This window comes from Desmodus rotundus, chromosome 6 (genome assembly GCF_022682495.2).
Source record: "Desmodus rotundus isolate HL8 chromosome 6, HLdesRot8A.1, whole genome shotgun sequence".
Classification (NCBI taxonomy): Eukaryota; Metazoa; Chordata; class Mammalia; order Chiroptera; family Phyllostomidae; genus Desmodus; species Desmodus rotundus.
The window spans coordinates 75,312,089-75,327,558 of NC_071392.1; the positions used below are offsets into that span (position 1 = coordinate 75,312,089).

The 15,470-nt window shown below is 41.8% G+C and overlaps 1 protein-coding gene across 4 annotated transcripts in view; it reads right to left on the reverse strand.

The window, feature by feature from the left end:
- The window catches only part of TNPO3 (transportin 3), an 85,989-nt gene extending 76,701 nt beyond the window's left edge, over window positions 1-9,288 (reverse strand). For 2 of the 4 annotated variants that reach the window (XM_024554953.4, XM_045191081.3), the window contains exon 1: window positions 8,784-9,288. In XM_024554953.4, the coding sequence (XP_024410721.2) occupies window positions 8,784-8,903 (120 nt within the window). In that variant the 5' untranslated portion in view covers window positions 8,904-9,288. The remainder of the gene's footprint in view (window positions 1-8,783) is intronic. The other 2 variants (XM_045191082.2, XM_045191083.3) reach the window with 2 other exon arrangements.
- Between the last annotated feature and the right edge of the window lie 6,182 nt (window positions 9,289-15,470).

The window sequence follows — 15,470 nt, forward strand, 5'->3', positions numbered from 1 at the left end:
GCTGTGTTTAAAGGGCAGAGTTTCGGTTTTACCAGATGAAAGAAGTCCTGGAGATGGACGGTGATGGTCGCACAACATGGTGAATGTACCTAAAGACACTGAGCTACACACTTAAAACGGTTTAAAATAATGCCGTTTATGTTGTACTTTACTGCAATTTTTAAAAAGAATGAGTTCTCACACATGCTCCAATGCAGATGAACCTCGAAAACATTATGCTAAGTGAAATAAGTCAGATGCAAACAGATAAATGGTGCATTACTGATTCTACTTATATACGGTACCTGGAGTAGTGAAATTTATAGAAACAAAAGAAAAGCGGTGGCTGCCAGGAGCTGAAGGGAGGAGGGAATGCAGCTACTGTGTAACAGGTGGCGTTTTAGTCAGGGAAGACCAAGTTCTGGAGATGGACGGTGCCGACGGCTGCACAACAGTATGAAAGCACTTAGTGCCACTGAGCGAACTACACACTAAAACTGGTTGAAATGGTAAAGTTTGTTATGAGTATTGCACCACAACAAAAAAATGTATACAATCGATCTTCCATTTCCCTAATAAACCTCAGTGCAGTTAACAGGACAGAATGCTAAACAAGTATGTGGGAAGTTTTGGAAGAAAACTGTAATAATTGCAACATGTAGCAGTGCTCTGATAATCGTGAGTGCGGAATCAAACCATCAACTCTGCCGTTCCTTACCAAGGCCTGGAAAGACAAGAATAAAGTAATCCAAATAAGGATGAATGCCACCTGATAACACACCACCATGCCAACGGGAATGCCACCACTGTTTTTTTAAATGACTGTTTTCCCTTTTATGGGTCTTTTTCAAAAAAATTATTTTTACTTTTATTGATTAGACAGAGAGGGAGAGAGAGAGAGACACTATTTTGATGTTCCACATATTTATGCAGTCATTGGTTGCTTCCTGTACGTGCCCTGATTGGGACAGAACCGAAACCTTGGTGCATTGGGATGACGCTCCAACCAACTGAGCTACCCAACCAGGGCTACAAATTCTTATTCACAGGCTCCAATACAACAAAACCATGAAAGTTCTCCATTGGCACTGGCCAAGACTTGATTTTAACTTTTAATTAATTTAAATTTAAATAGCCACAATATCCATCTGGTTACCATGTTAGATGATACGGCCAGACAGGTAAACCGTTGGGAAAAGGTTTTTGGTTTTTATCATTTACTTATTATGTACTCCTACTTGCTAGCAGCTAACCCTCGAACAATGGGGTTTGAACTGCACAGCTTCACTTATGCGCAGATTTTGTTTCAATAAATATGGTAAATGTATTTTCTCTTCCTTATGATTTTCTTAACACATTTTCTTCTCAGGCTTACTTAATTAATTAATTTAGTTAGTTTAGAGAGAGTGAAAGGAGAGAGAAATACTGATTTGTTGTTTCACTTATTTACACACTCATTAGTTGATTCTTGTATGTGCCCTGACTGGGGATCAAACCGGCAACCTTGGTGTATTAGAACAATGCTCCAACCAACTGAGCTACCACCAGCTTACTTTACTGTAAGATCACAGCATATTAGATGTGTAACAGACAAAATATGTGTTAATTGATTGTTTATGTTATTGGTAAGGCTTCTGATCAACAGTAGGCTATTAGTAGTTAAGTTTTGGGGGAATCAAGTTTATACACAGATTTTCAATACCCCCAACACCCGCGTTATTCTAGGATCAACTGTATTCCTACGTTCAATGAGCCACGGAAGTTGTTCAGGAACATTTTCTATTTTCTAGAAGGCTTTCCTTTCAAAAACATGTTATATTTTAAGGGTCACCTGACTGGAGGATGACAGCAAAAGAATTAAGAAAATGCCTACATTTTCAAATAAATCAAATCAATGACTGCAACGGCTAGAGAAAAAAATCAAAGACTAAATGTTATGGAACTAGACTAAACAATCAAGATTTTCCAAAGAGGGAAATTACTAGGAAAGAAGTTTAAATCTGACATTCCATGACCCATGACCTTCCTGATATGTACTGAATAGAGGCAAATTCTCAAGGATATAATTAACCACAGAAGACAGCATCTATCAAAGCATGTATGATTTCCTTTGATTTATGCTTTTCATTATTTCTTTTTGGTTTCCAGAATAAACTATAAAACTTGAGGTTACCTCTAACCCAGGACTTATCTCTGTAAAGGCAGTCTCATAGTCTCCTCTTTATAATCTAAATTACAAACTTACAACAAATGAGTAGCATAATCATTAGCCTATAAAAAGATGGTTTCTCCTTCCATGGCTTCCTACATTGTCTACTAACTTTGGTTACTGGAGGTAGGCAAAGGAAATTACTAGATGTTCAGAATAGTCCACTCTTAGATAGGCTTTCTTTTTGATCCACCTCAAAATAATTTATTTCTTTTTTTTTAAAGATGTTATTTATTTACTTTTAGAGAGAGGGGAAGGGAGGGAGAAAGAGAGGGAGAGAAACATCAATCTATGGTTGCCTCTCACATGCCCCCCACTGGAGACCTGGCCCACAACCCAGGCAGGTGCCCTGACTGGGAATCGAACCAGCGACCCTTTGGTTTGCAGGCCAGCACTCAATCCACTGAGCCACACCAGCTGGGGCTCAAGATAATTTATTTCTTTGAAAATACTTTGAAGTTATCAGTGGTATCTGCCTATCACATAAAATAAAACCATGGCTATAAGTAGTTTTCAAGAATTTTGGTGGGAAAAAGCTTAGATAATAAATGTATAATAGATTCTTTAGAAGATGGCTGTTTTGTATAAATATTAGTGAAAGAGAAAAGATGCTGATTCACAGCACAAACACTAATCCATATCCAAATTACACCTCTGTATCAAATCTACTGTCACCAGGTCATTAAAACTATATTAAATGACACCCTGGCTGGCATGGCTCAGTTGGTGGAGCATTGTCCTGCAAAGCTAAAGGTCACTGCTGCAACTGCCAGTCACGGCACATGCCTGGGTTGTGGGCCTGGTTCCCCAAGTCTGGGCACGTGCGAGAGGCAACCAATGGATTTTTCTCTCTCACATTGGTGTTTCTCTCCCCTTCTTCCTCCCTTCCTCTCTCTTGAAAAATAAATTAAATTAAATTAAAATTAAAAAGAAACTATATTAAATGACTCTAAGATTAGTAAAGTGCAGGGTGAAAGGAAGAAAGGATAACAGTTTTTCAAAATGTGTATCCTTCAAAGTGGTTTTGAAACAAGCCAGGCAAAATCTGTTCCTTACCAATTTCAAATTAAAAATTAAAACACTACAAAAAAAGAAAAGAAAAGAAAGAAACCCACTATTCTTCTTACTACACTATATCAGAGTTCTAGTTAAAAATGTCATTTAATGACTACATCAAGAAAGCCTTACTGAGTCAAAAAATTCCTCTCCTTTTCTGTACCCAAGTCTTTCAAAGTATAAAAAGAGGGCAATATAAACTTATTTCATAAAGGTTGTTTAAAAAAAAAAAAGGATGGAAAGACTCAAAACATCAACACAGGAGGCTGAATAGTATTATTTTCAATTTCCCAGGGATACAGTAGAAAATAGTGGCAAAATAAATGAAATCATAAAGACAAATTTGAGTTATCCAACTGTCCCTTTGGAGGTGCCTATAAGCTGCTATTCACTCAGTAAATGGAGTAGGCAAAAGTAGGTTTACAGTTGTAGTATGTGAAAGTTTATTCTTGTACTACAACCACAAGCTGTATGTCTTTGTCCAGATGAACAACTGTAATTCTACTTTTGCCTACTCCAATCTTGATCCTTTGTTTTTCTTTTTAAATTTTATTTATTTAATTTTAGAGAGAGGGGAAGGGAGGGAGAAAGAGAGAGAGAGAAACATCAATGTATGGTTGCCTCTCACATGCCCCATACTGGGGACCTGGCCCCCAACCCAGGCATGTGCCCTGACTGGGAATAGAACCAACAACCCTTTGATTTGCAAGCTGACACTCAATCCACTGAGCCACACCAGCCAGGGCCATTTGTCTCTTTCTTAGTAACCATGGTTTATTCCTTCAATTATGGCTGTCAGATTATATAAACAAAAGGATACTACAATCTACTAGGGGAGGCAAAACAAGCAAATTTTCAAAAAAGTAAAAAAAAAAAAAAAAGTAATAAAGTCCTCTAAGTGTTCAGTGTGAGCAGAAATGACTTTCAGTTGAATAGAATCAGTTAGGACTTCAAGGAGAAAGTGGAATTTAGCCTGGGTTTTGAAAAGATGGGTTGGTTTCTTCATTTGAAGAAAGCATTGGGAAAGAATAGTAGTAAAAGCACAGAGGTAAGAAAGAGTCAAAGAAATCACAATAACGGACAAAGGTGGCATTCCCCAAGCCCCCAAAACCATTTGGTTATTATGGGAGATAATACAGCTGTGTGAATGCTGGAGGGAAGGACCTCGTAATGTAAGAGGGAGTCTGAAGATACAAGAGAGACACAGGATAACCAAAAGATCAAGGTCCCTGAGAATTCAGAAAATGAGTTGCAGAGCACCTGTATCAGACAGGAAAAAAAGGGAGAAGCAGTTGAATATACCCGTGAAGTTTTACCAAATCAGAGGTGAAGGGTTGATGGTATATTTAAGAAAGTGACTAGCAATGATAGAACCTGGAATCCAAACTGGATAAAGACAAGACTGAATAAAGAAAAAGTAGGGGCTTTGTCAATGGAACAAGGTTTTGATAAAATTCAATAACTAATGCAGGGACTTCTGTTTAACATGACTGAACTGATTGAACACATTGGTTTGCCCTCAGATCCCTTTCAAAAACCCACTAAAATCAGAGTAAAAAGATTTATAAATAAATAAATAACTCTGGCTGGTGTAGCTCAATGGATTGAGCGCAGGCTGCAAACCAAAGGGTCGTAGGTTCGATTCCCAGTCAAGGCACATGCCTGGGTTGTGGGCCAGGTCCCCAATGGGGGGCATGTGAGAGGCAACCACACATTGGTATTTCTCTCCCTCTCCTTCTCCTTCCCTTCCCCCTCTCTAAAAATAAATAAATTAATTAATTAAAAAAGTTGAAACTTAAAAAATTCCAAAATACCTCCTATTAAAGAAACAAAAGTGGGTTAGGGAGGTGGGGGAAACCCACAAGGACAAAGAGAATGGAAACACAACAGATATTGATTGACACAAGTGTGGAAACTAGAGCTAATGCATGAGTGTTAACTGTCTTGGCAGGTCTGAGACAGTTGAAGTAAGCCTAAGTGCTAGGTGATGGGAATGAGAATGCCACCAAGGGCAACACATTGCTTCATTTGCAAAATCCCAGTTAGGCTCAGAAATTAAGACTAGGTACAACAGATGTACAGGTAGACCAGAAAACAAAGGAGTAAGTGGATCCAGAATCTGTACAAGCAGTTAAGATTCCTAGATTTTCTTCCTGACTCTGAGAAGTCAGGCTACTCTTCTTCCACCATTACAGAAGACTCAAGGTTTCCTTTGGGAACACTGAAGTAGTGGGACTGCGGACTCTTGTACAAGAGACTCACATAAAGGACAGAACTATTGTATTGAAGATGGGAGGTTAATTTAAAGCATGCATGCTTAATGGTGAGATCCATCCCCTGGGTCATTATCCCACCTGCCACCAGCAGCCTTGTTTACAATCCCCAGGCAGAAGACCAGAGGACTTCTCTCAGGGTAGAAGTGGCCCAAGAAACAGACAATGAGAAAATGGGTTAAGGTTCCCTTCTCAACTGCCCATTAAATGAGGAACTAATTCAAGAAAAGACCATGAGATCAATAATTCAGTGTATCCAACACAAGAAAGAAGTGAAGGGGATACCCTAGGATAGTGTTAAATAGAGATCCCAGGACAGTAATTAAGCAATCTACCTGGAGAACAACCAGGCCAGATTTGAGCAAAGGGATGGAAGCTCTCAGAAGTTTCCTTCCACCAAAAAAAAGAAAAAAACAGTTACTAGGTTGAACATACTAAGATGATATTTACACTTACTGAAAAAGTTTGGGATGAATTACTATATATATAGAAAAGGAAGCAAATGTGTGTGGGGGGGTAATGTTTACCATGAGGAAAAAAAAGTTGCACAAAATGGGAAATATTACCATGGTACATATGCTGCATGGCTAACCATGTGTATTAATTTAACCAAAAAAGAAGTGATATAATTATGTTGGAGAGATTGCATGAGAGGAAGTACAGGGAGCCTAAGTCCTCATCTTTCATAGGAGGAAGTCTGTATGTAACTGCTCTTTTTCATCTTAGGTGCCCCCTTGTAAAATTTCCATTTTACAACTTTTAAAAAAAAGTTTTTAAAGTTGACTTTTGAACCCCAGTTTTAAAAAAATAAAACTTCAATTTTTATCAAAATTAAAATTACATAAGATTCTTGAGCTAACAAAATGGAAGAAGAGCGGGTTGTGATCAGAGCAGAATGTCTGAGTTGGTGATTTGGGGAGCAGGTGACTTTTCAACAATAACAAGATCCAGAGTGTAACTGTGTGGTTAGGTTGCTGACAAAAAGAGTAAGGAACTGAGGTCAAAGTGCCAGCTGAATTGTCAGTCCAGGTGAAGAAGCTGCCTATAAGTGATAACGTGTGGCTGTGCTAGGTGTTCTCCAGGTCCACTCTTCCGCCCTCCCTACCGTGTTTTCTGCCCCAGTATTAGACCTGTATGGACTCAAGTTCATATCAACAGGTTCCCACGTCCCTTAGCTTCTGGCTGGGTGTGTCCAATAGGGAATCCCAGGGGGAGGTTAGGAGAATAGGCCAAGACGTTTATTCCTCCAGTTTCCTTCCTGCAAAGTCACCTCATGCTGGCTATGTCCCTTCAACAGAAAACTACTACTCAAGGCAGCCAACTCCATACTCTTCTTGAGAGTTCAAGCAACCACTCTCTCCCCTACCCCTTCCAGCCCATGGATGTTAACAATTTGGATACAGGTTACAACTACCTCTTTAGGTACCACATCTTTATAAATAGTACCTTTATAAAAGAAACCCTCCTCAAATTATCCTATTTCAAGTGTGCCAGCTGTCCTGTTGGGACCCTGTGTGATGAGTTAATGAGGATGATGATGATGCCATAAGGGTGTAACAAAGAGCAGAGTGAAGTAATATGAGAAAAGTGACTACCATTTAAATGACAACTGCTGCCCTGGCCAGTGTGGCTTAGTTTCTTGAGCATCATCCTGCAAACCAAAAGGTCAAACAGGTCAGGGCACATGCCTGGGTTGCAGGCTTCAGTACCCAGTGGGGGCACATGCAAGAGGCAACTGATGGATGTTTCGATGTTTCTCTCTCACATTGGTGTTTCTCTCCCTCTCCCTCCCTCTCTTCTGCTCTGCCTAGAATCAATAAAAGAAACTAAATAAATAAATAAACAAATAACAACCCAACACACTTTGAGCTCCATGCTCCAAGAACTTTTCTTAGCTCTTCATAGGTATTAATTTATTTAATCACAACAAGCACCCTATATCGCAAGAGATTTTTGTCTGGTTCATTTCCATATGCCAACGCCTAGCACAGTTGCATATACTTGTTAAGCACCCAAACCCTGATTTAAATTACGCACAACAATAAGCAAGTTTAGTAAGGAAGGGCTGACTTTTGGTATGGTGTAGCATTTCTATTTACTTTGAAAAGTATATAAATCAGGGACCTCACTCCCCAGATCATGAAAACTAACTAACACTAAATAAGACCATATGTGAATGATTTTTCTTGTGTGGCCCACCGTGAGTCCTATTCTTTTATCCTTCCATGAGGCTTTCCAGGACTTGAGTCCCTAACTGCTTTTTTTTAAAGTGTAATATTAAAAGTTACAAGTTTTTAAATAGTATGCACTTGCAGCCTAGGCTGATTCAAAAGAGCAGAGCACCTTTAAGCACCGGGTATTACTTTTTAAAAGAAAGAGCAGGGGGCAAGTTTTTTTTATAAAATGCAAAAATAAGAATGGTAAAGCCAGCAAGATCAAGTACACACACTCACACAAAAATAAAGCACAGCAAAGGAATGAAAATTAGAGAAGGAAACATAAGACAGTGAATCAAAGAATGCAGAAATACAATAGGTATAAAAGGTTGTGATTAAACCCCTCACTGGATGCTCACAGTTACATGGAATAATCAAGGAAGCTATGATACCCACATCTTACAAAGAACCGATAAGACAAGGTTAGAGAACCAATATGCAGCAAAATAAGAACTCTAAAGATTTTCTGAAATCAGAACTGATTTCTTTATCTTAAGATTACATTACACTCCAAAACACTGGTAAATTTTACTGGTAAAAGAATCCAGAAACCTCAGAAGTTTCGAGAATAAAGAACTCAGAGTAAAACATCAGCAAGAATAGTGAGGTGTAAGTCTACGACTGGGAAGGAATTGCCAGACGCAACACTTGGACAGCGAAGGGAGACGGATAAAACATCCTTAAGTGGAAGACGGAGAATGACTGGGGCTAGATTTGGTTAAAGGAAGACAAAACGGAAAGCAGGGCCTAAGAAGCAAGTAGCAGGGGTAAAACTTACAGAGGACTACATCGATGCCATAGTAAACTGTAGGACCTACAAATCAGAATCTACGGAGTGGGGAAAGGGCCAGTTCGCGACCGGCCAGCTGCGACTTTTTCCCAAAAAGCCGCGTAGCTAGCAGTAGCTTCTCAGCCCCACCCCGCGGGAAGCAGCTCCTCCCGGAGGAGGACCTCTCACGAGGCCAACCACCGGGTTCGGGCTCCAGCTCCAGCTCAGTTCCCACCCCGCCCTTTCCCCGCGGGGCAGAACGGCCTCTCTCGGCCCCTCACCGAACGCTGCAGCTCCCCAAGCCAAAACGAGGCGCGCTCCTTTCCGCTGGGATCTGGGTCGTGGTAAAGCGCCTGCACTGCCTGGTACACGAGCTGTAATGTTGGCTTTGCCCCTTCCATGGTAGGGGCGGTGGTGGCGGCAGTGTCGGCTCTGGCTCTTCTCGGAGGCTTCTCCGGTTGCTCCGTTTTCGTGCTTCCTTACTGTGTCGTCTTCGGCCGCTCCCCAACTGGCGCCATCTCCTCTTTGGCCGTTACCAGAGCAAAGGGGTCCCCGATGGAAGTTGCCCCCTCGGAAACACAGGTTAGATCGTACTCGGGTTCCTGGCCCTTTTCCCGATCTTCCCAGTAGACTCGAGATTTCTGAGTCCACACGCCGGTTCTCGCCTCCGCAACCCGCCGACTGGTCCTCAGAAGTCTGTCTCAGCACCAGACAAACCACGTTTGTCTCAGCAACGTATCTAAACCGCGTTAACCCGGACCGGAAACGGCACTACGGCTACCTTCAGCACACTTCCGCCTGGTGCAGTGCAAACGGCCTCCTTCCTGGCACGCCTCTTCGTGTCTACCCGCCCTCTTCCGGAAGTGGCCCTGCAGGGCCAGGAGCCGGAGAGAAGTGCTCCCAAGTGGTTCTCTCGGTTCCTCGCGTCCCACTGGATCCTTAGGACCAGCTTGTATCCCATACCTGAGCTGCTCTCGTCCTCTTGACAATGGATCCGAGGTGTTTCCTCTGCATTCATATTTCTCCGTCCCTCTCCAGAGAATTCTTCCTGACCCTAGTGGCCAAGACACGTCAATTCAACCATCCAACGCGTGCCAAACTGTACTGGAAATCCAATGACTTACAAGAGAGGTTTTCTGTGTTGTCTGTAGTGGAGGAGGCAGACACGTAATCCAATAACTGTTGTACAAACCTGAAATATGTGCCACGTTGAAATAAATTCAAAATGCCTAGAATCCCTGTTCAGCCCGCTTTCCACTAAGTTCTGATACCCAAAAGGGTATTTCTATTGCTCAGGACACGCTGAATTCCAGAGTATTTGCATACATCTTTAAGGTCATTCCTACATTGTACATTGTATTTTTGTGTGTGCCTTTCGGAATCAAAAATACATGGTCTAACAAGTCTCAATAGCAGTATGTTAAAGGATTTCCCAACATTGTTGTTACTCCTTGGCAATAATAAATGCTACTATTTGATGAATGTTTACAATGTGCAAAGCACTTTAGTTACAAGATCTCAATTATCCCTACTATACCAATTAAATCCCCGTTTTAAGGAATAAGATGTGGGTAATGTAATTTGCCCATGGTTACACAGTTTTTAAATGAAAGTCAGCATTTGACTCCAAATCAGTTTCACTCCAAAGCCTATTAAATAGTACAGTCCCTATCATTTTGTTACTTAGTTTGTTTCTGAATTGTTATTCTTAAGGGATTTTCACTGCCAACATCACCACATAAACAGTGTTACTGCACAGAGTTGATACAGTTCCAAAAAGAAAAGAAACTTGATATTTTGGTTATCCAATTCACCTATTCATTAAAAAGAGATTCAGTAAGACCACTTTGGTCTTTGTTCTCATGGAGTTTATAGTCTAATTGCAAAGAAAGACAAGCAATTCAATACAGTTAAGAAGTTCTATGAATATCCACAAAAGAATGATGTTGAACATGCTTTGTACCATATGCAAAAAAGAATTCTAGGAGATAAATGTAAGTGCTAAAACTATAAAACTCTGGGAAGATCCCTGACTGGTGTAGCTTAGTTGGTTGGGCGTCATCCCACCAAGCGAAAGTTCACCAGTTTGATTCCCTTTCAGGATACATGCCTAGGTTGCTGTTTGGTCCCGGTTGAGGCACGTAAGAGAGGCAACTGATCAGTATTTTTCTCCCTCTCTTTCTCCCTCCCCTCTTTCTAAATGTTAAATAAATAAAAATCTTAAAAAATAAAACTCTTGGAAGAAAACAGGAATATATGACTGTCATGACCTTGGATTAGGCAATGGTTTTCTTAGATATGGCACTAAGAGAACAATAATAAAAGAAAAAATAGATATATTGGACTTCATCAAAACTAAAAACTTGCCCTGGCTGGTGTGGCTCAGTGGACTGAGCACCAACCTGTGAACCCAAAGGTCACCGGTTCCATTCCCTGACAGAGCACATGCCTGGGTTGTGGGCCAGGTCCTCAGTTAGGGGTGTGAGAGAGGCAACCAATCAACGTATATCTGGCACATCAGTGTTTCTCTCCCTCTTTCTCTCTCCCCTCCTGTCTCTCTAAAAAGAAAGAAATAAAATCTTTAAAACCAAAACTAAAAACTCTTGTGTCAAAAACCACTTAAGAAAGTGAAATGAGCCCTGGCTGGTGTGGCTCAGTGGGTTGGGTGCTGGCCTGCGAACTGGGGGGTTGCCGGCTCGGTTCCAGTCGGGGAGCATGCCTGGGTTGCAGGCCAGGTCCCCAGCGGGGGATGTATGGGGGCAACCACACATTGATGTTTCATTCCCTCTCTTTCTCTCCCCTTTCCTCTCTCTCTAGAAATAAATAAATAAAAATCTTTTTAAAAAAGAAAAGAAAGTGAAATGACAACACACAAAGTGAGAGAAAATATTTGCAAATCATATATCTGGTAAGGAGTTAGCATCCAGAATATGTAAAAAACGTTTACAATTCAACAGTGAAAAGATAATTCAATTTTTTAAATAGGCAAAGGGTTCGAATAGATATTTCTCCAAAGAACATATACAAATATACATGAAAAGATGCTCAGCATTTTTAGTCATCAGGGAAATGCAAATCAAACCATAATGAGATGCCATTTCATCCTCACTAGAATGGCTAACATAGGGAAGACGGTGTTGGCAAGAATGTGGAAAAATTGAAACCCTCACACACTGTTCGTAGGATTGCAAATTGGTGCAGCTGCTTTAGAAAACAGTCTGGCAATTTCTCAGAGTTTAAACAGAGTTACCATATGGCCCAGCAGTTCCACTCCTAGGTATGTACCTGTGAGAAATGAAAACCTAAGTTCCTAGAAACACTTGTACGTGAATGTGTATAGCAGCATTATTTGTGATACCAAGAAAGTGAAAACATCCTCCAAGTCCATCAACTGGTGAATGGATAACAAAATGCGGTATATCCACGTGATGGAATGTCAAGTACTAAATAAAAGACGTCTGGTACATGCTACAACATGGACAAACCTTGAAAACATCATGCTAAGTCAGCAATTTTCATCCTTTTTTATCTCATGGCACACACAAATTAATTTACTAAAATTCTGTGGCACGCCAAAAAATATATTTTCTGCTGATCTGACAAAAACTAGGTATAATTTTGATTTGTTCAGACCGGGCAGCTATTGTTGTGTTGGCCGTTGTCATTTTTTGTTTGTTTGTTTGACAATCTAAGGGAAAGGAAGACAGTGCCCCTGACTAAATAGTCAAGTATTGGATGTTCTCAAAATTCTTATGTCACACCAGTTGAAAATCGCTGTGTTAAGTGCAAGCAGCCAGACAAAAATGAAATATCCAGAACAGGCAAGTCCCTAGAGACAGGAAGTCAATGAGTGGTCGCCAGGAGGCAGGGAAGAGGAAAAAGATGAAATGTTATGGAATTAGATCATGGTGATGATTGCACAGCTTTTTGAAAATACTAAAAACATTTAATGTACGCTTTAAAAAGATGAATTTTATGGTATGTAGGTTATATTTCAATAAAAAGTTCTATGATTAGGATTATTTAAAATACCACATAGATATTTGGTCAAAAGTTACAAAGCAAAACACAAACAAAAAAACCCCACAACAATACAAAAATACACAGCATCTCACTCATCTTTTTATCCTCAAGCCGTTGTCTGATCTACTGTGTGTGCATAGTAAATGTTTGGAGTTACTCGCCGCTTAGCTCTTTAGTCTTAAAAAAATCCTTCTAACTGCAACAGCAAATGGCTTAGGCAGGGGGCAGGTGACAAGAACAGAGATACACTTGTAATAATCCCAATGAGGAGGTAGGGTGGCCTGGAGTAAGCCATTGGCCGTGCAGATGGAGATAGAGTTACTTAAGATGAATTTCAGAAGAATTTTGATATAGTGATTGTTTGAGTTGCAGGGTATGTGGAGAGGGAAGAGAAAACAGGCTTCTGAGTATGGAACCCAGAAGAAGAAACAGCTTTTACGGTAGCTGGTAGAGGTTTGGGGGCAAAGGTGAGGAGTTTAATCTCAAACATGGTGAGTGCTGAGGCACTCACAAGACAGCCAGGGCCAACAGAGTGTACCATGTGTGAGACTGAAGCCAAGGACCAGACTGAACATACAATGTGAGAGTCCTCGGCGTGTATATAGGTGGTGAGTGAAGACAAGGAGGTGGTTGAGCTGAGCCAGGGAGAAGAGGGACCAAGGCAGGTCCATACAGATAAACATTATTTAAAGGATTGGCAGCAGAAGCAGAGTCTAGGAATAAGTAGCCAGAGGGGAAGGTGGAGAACCAGGAAAATATGCTGGACAGATCAGAAGAGTAGAGAGAATGGTGTAGTAAACACACTTACTTATCTTGAATACATTACTTATATTGAAGGAGCATCCGACGCTTCAGAGAGGTCACATACGGTTAGAATAATAAATCTGAAGTAAAACGGAAGTATTTGGATACCAAAACCTCTTTTGCCTTTAGGCACAATGGCCACCCTAGGAATGCTGGCCTCTCGTGCCACGTCTGATGTGCCGACTGCAGATTCCCCACAGCATGGGCCCTCACTTCTTCTTCCTAAAAGGAAATGAAATATATTTTCTTTAAGCAAGAAGGTGGCTTTCTGAGGGAAAGAAGGAACGAGAAGGTGTTTCCTTTACTCACTAATGGCGAGCTTACCCAAAGGTCAAATATCATCCTGCAATAAACAAGGTCCTCTCCATTCCACGGTGACTTCCATAAAAGCTTAAATCTGCCATGGGATGCTGTACGTGATGCGTGGTGAACTTCAGGTTACACTGAGTGTGGCTGGTAGCCCCGCAGAGCCCTCCCGAATGATCCTTTCCCACCCCCTGGCCCCTGCTCTCCATCCACCAACCCCCAGGGTGAGGCGAGCCGATGCGCTTTGCGGAGAAGTTGCAGAGACGGCATCTCAGAGGCCAGTGGTTTCCCCCCAGAACCTATTCTCTTCTTGTTGGGCTTGTTCGAAACCTCCCTAGAGGTCCTTGGAGCAGTACTCTTCTTTTCCTCACTAACTCAAATTGTATTTCTGTCACCCGCCATGAAAAGACTTTTGATGAACATCGTGCTGTCTTAGCTGAAGCTGCCACAACAAAACGCCGTAGACCCTGTGGCTTAAATGACAGAAATTTACTTTCCCAAAGTTCTGGAGACCAGAACTTCAAGATCCGGTGCCCTTCCGGTCAGGTTCCGGTGAATGCTCTCCTCCTGAAATGCGGTTGACAGCACCCTTGCTGTGCGCTTACAGGGCAGAGGGAAAGAGATCGCTCTACTCCTCTCTCGAGGCTACAGTCCTATTAGAATAGGCACCGACCTCATGACCTCATGACCTCATTTCACCTTAACTATCCCCTAAAGACCCTCCCTCCAGACAGTCACACAGGGGAGTTAGAGCTTCCACATATAAATTTCTGGGGGGTGGGGGGACACAACTCACTCCATAGTATCTGCCATTACCTCCACTGACCTTAGAGAGCTAGAAGGCCCTCCTCTTCACCGGAAAGAATCAGGGAACATCCGACTCCTTTGGCTCACACGAGGTAGTCAAAGCTCAGGCTCCGCTGTGCCCACTGCTCCGGGGCAGAGGTACGCTGTGCTTACTGGAGAGCAGCACCCTCAGGTTGGATCTCACAGCTCCCCACTGGAAACGAGCAGTCTCAAATGTCTCAGGGGGTAAAGGGACACTTGTAGGGTACAGAGATATTTGTGGAAGAGTGTTGGTCCCAGTGCAATTAGCCCGAGTGAGACGAGAAATATCCTGAATATCCACCCGTAAAGAACTGAACATTGGGGTATATGCATATATTAGATAGATGTTAGATATCCACTGAAAACCAAGTCATAACTATTGTTAATTTTGTTACATGGGATAGCAGTATTTGGGTTATATAGAAAAATGTCCGTATTTATTTACAAGTGCGCACTGAAGTTTTTAGGAGTGGTGAGGTATAATAAAGAAAGTATCTGGCCTGTGTCCTCAGTTCCTGATCCAGTGCTTCAAAAATTCTTGGCACTTCCGGAGTGATAGGAATGTTTTTGTTATCACAAGAAAGTGACTCAAGGTGGGCCCCCACATAGCTGCAGGGGGGTGGTCACCAGAACCATTTAGAGGTTGTCACTGGCAGCCAGACTGACCTCCCAGGAGCTGCAGATTGGATTTACAGGTAATCATGTGAGCGCTGATTTAATCAATCATGTCTAGTAATGAAACCTGATCAAAACTCTGGACCCTGAAGCCCGGCGGAGCTTCCTGGTCAATGAACGTAGTGATGTGCCGGCAGGGTGACGGCCCTGACTCCACCACGAGAGGACATGGGAACTCTGCCTTCTTGCTCGAGGGATAGCCTTCATAACAAAACTTTATTATATTCGTAGCACTTTCCTGAGTCTATGAGCTGCTCTGGCAAATTAATAGAATCTGTGGGAGTTGGGGGAACCCCTGAAGCTATAGCGGTTTGGTCAGGAGTTCAGGTGGC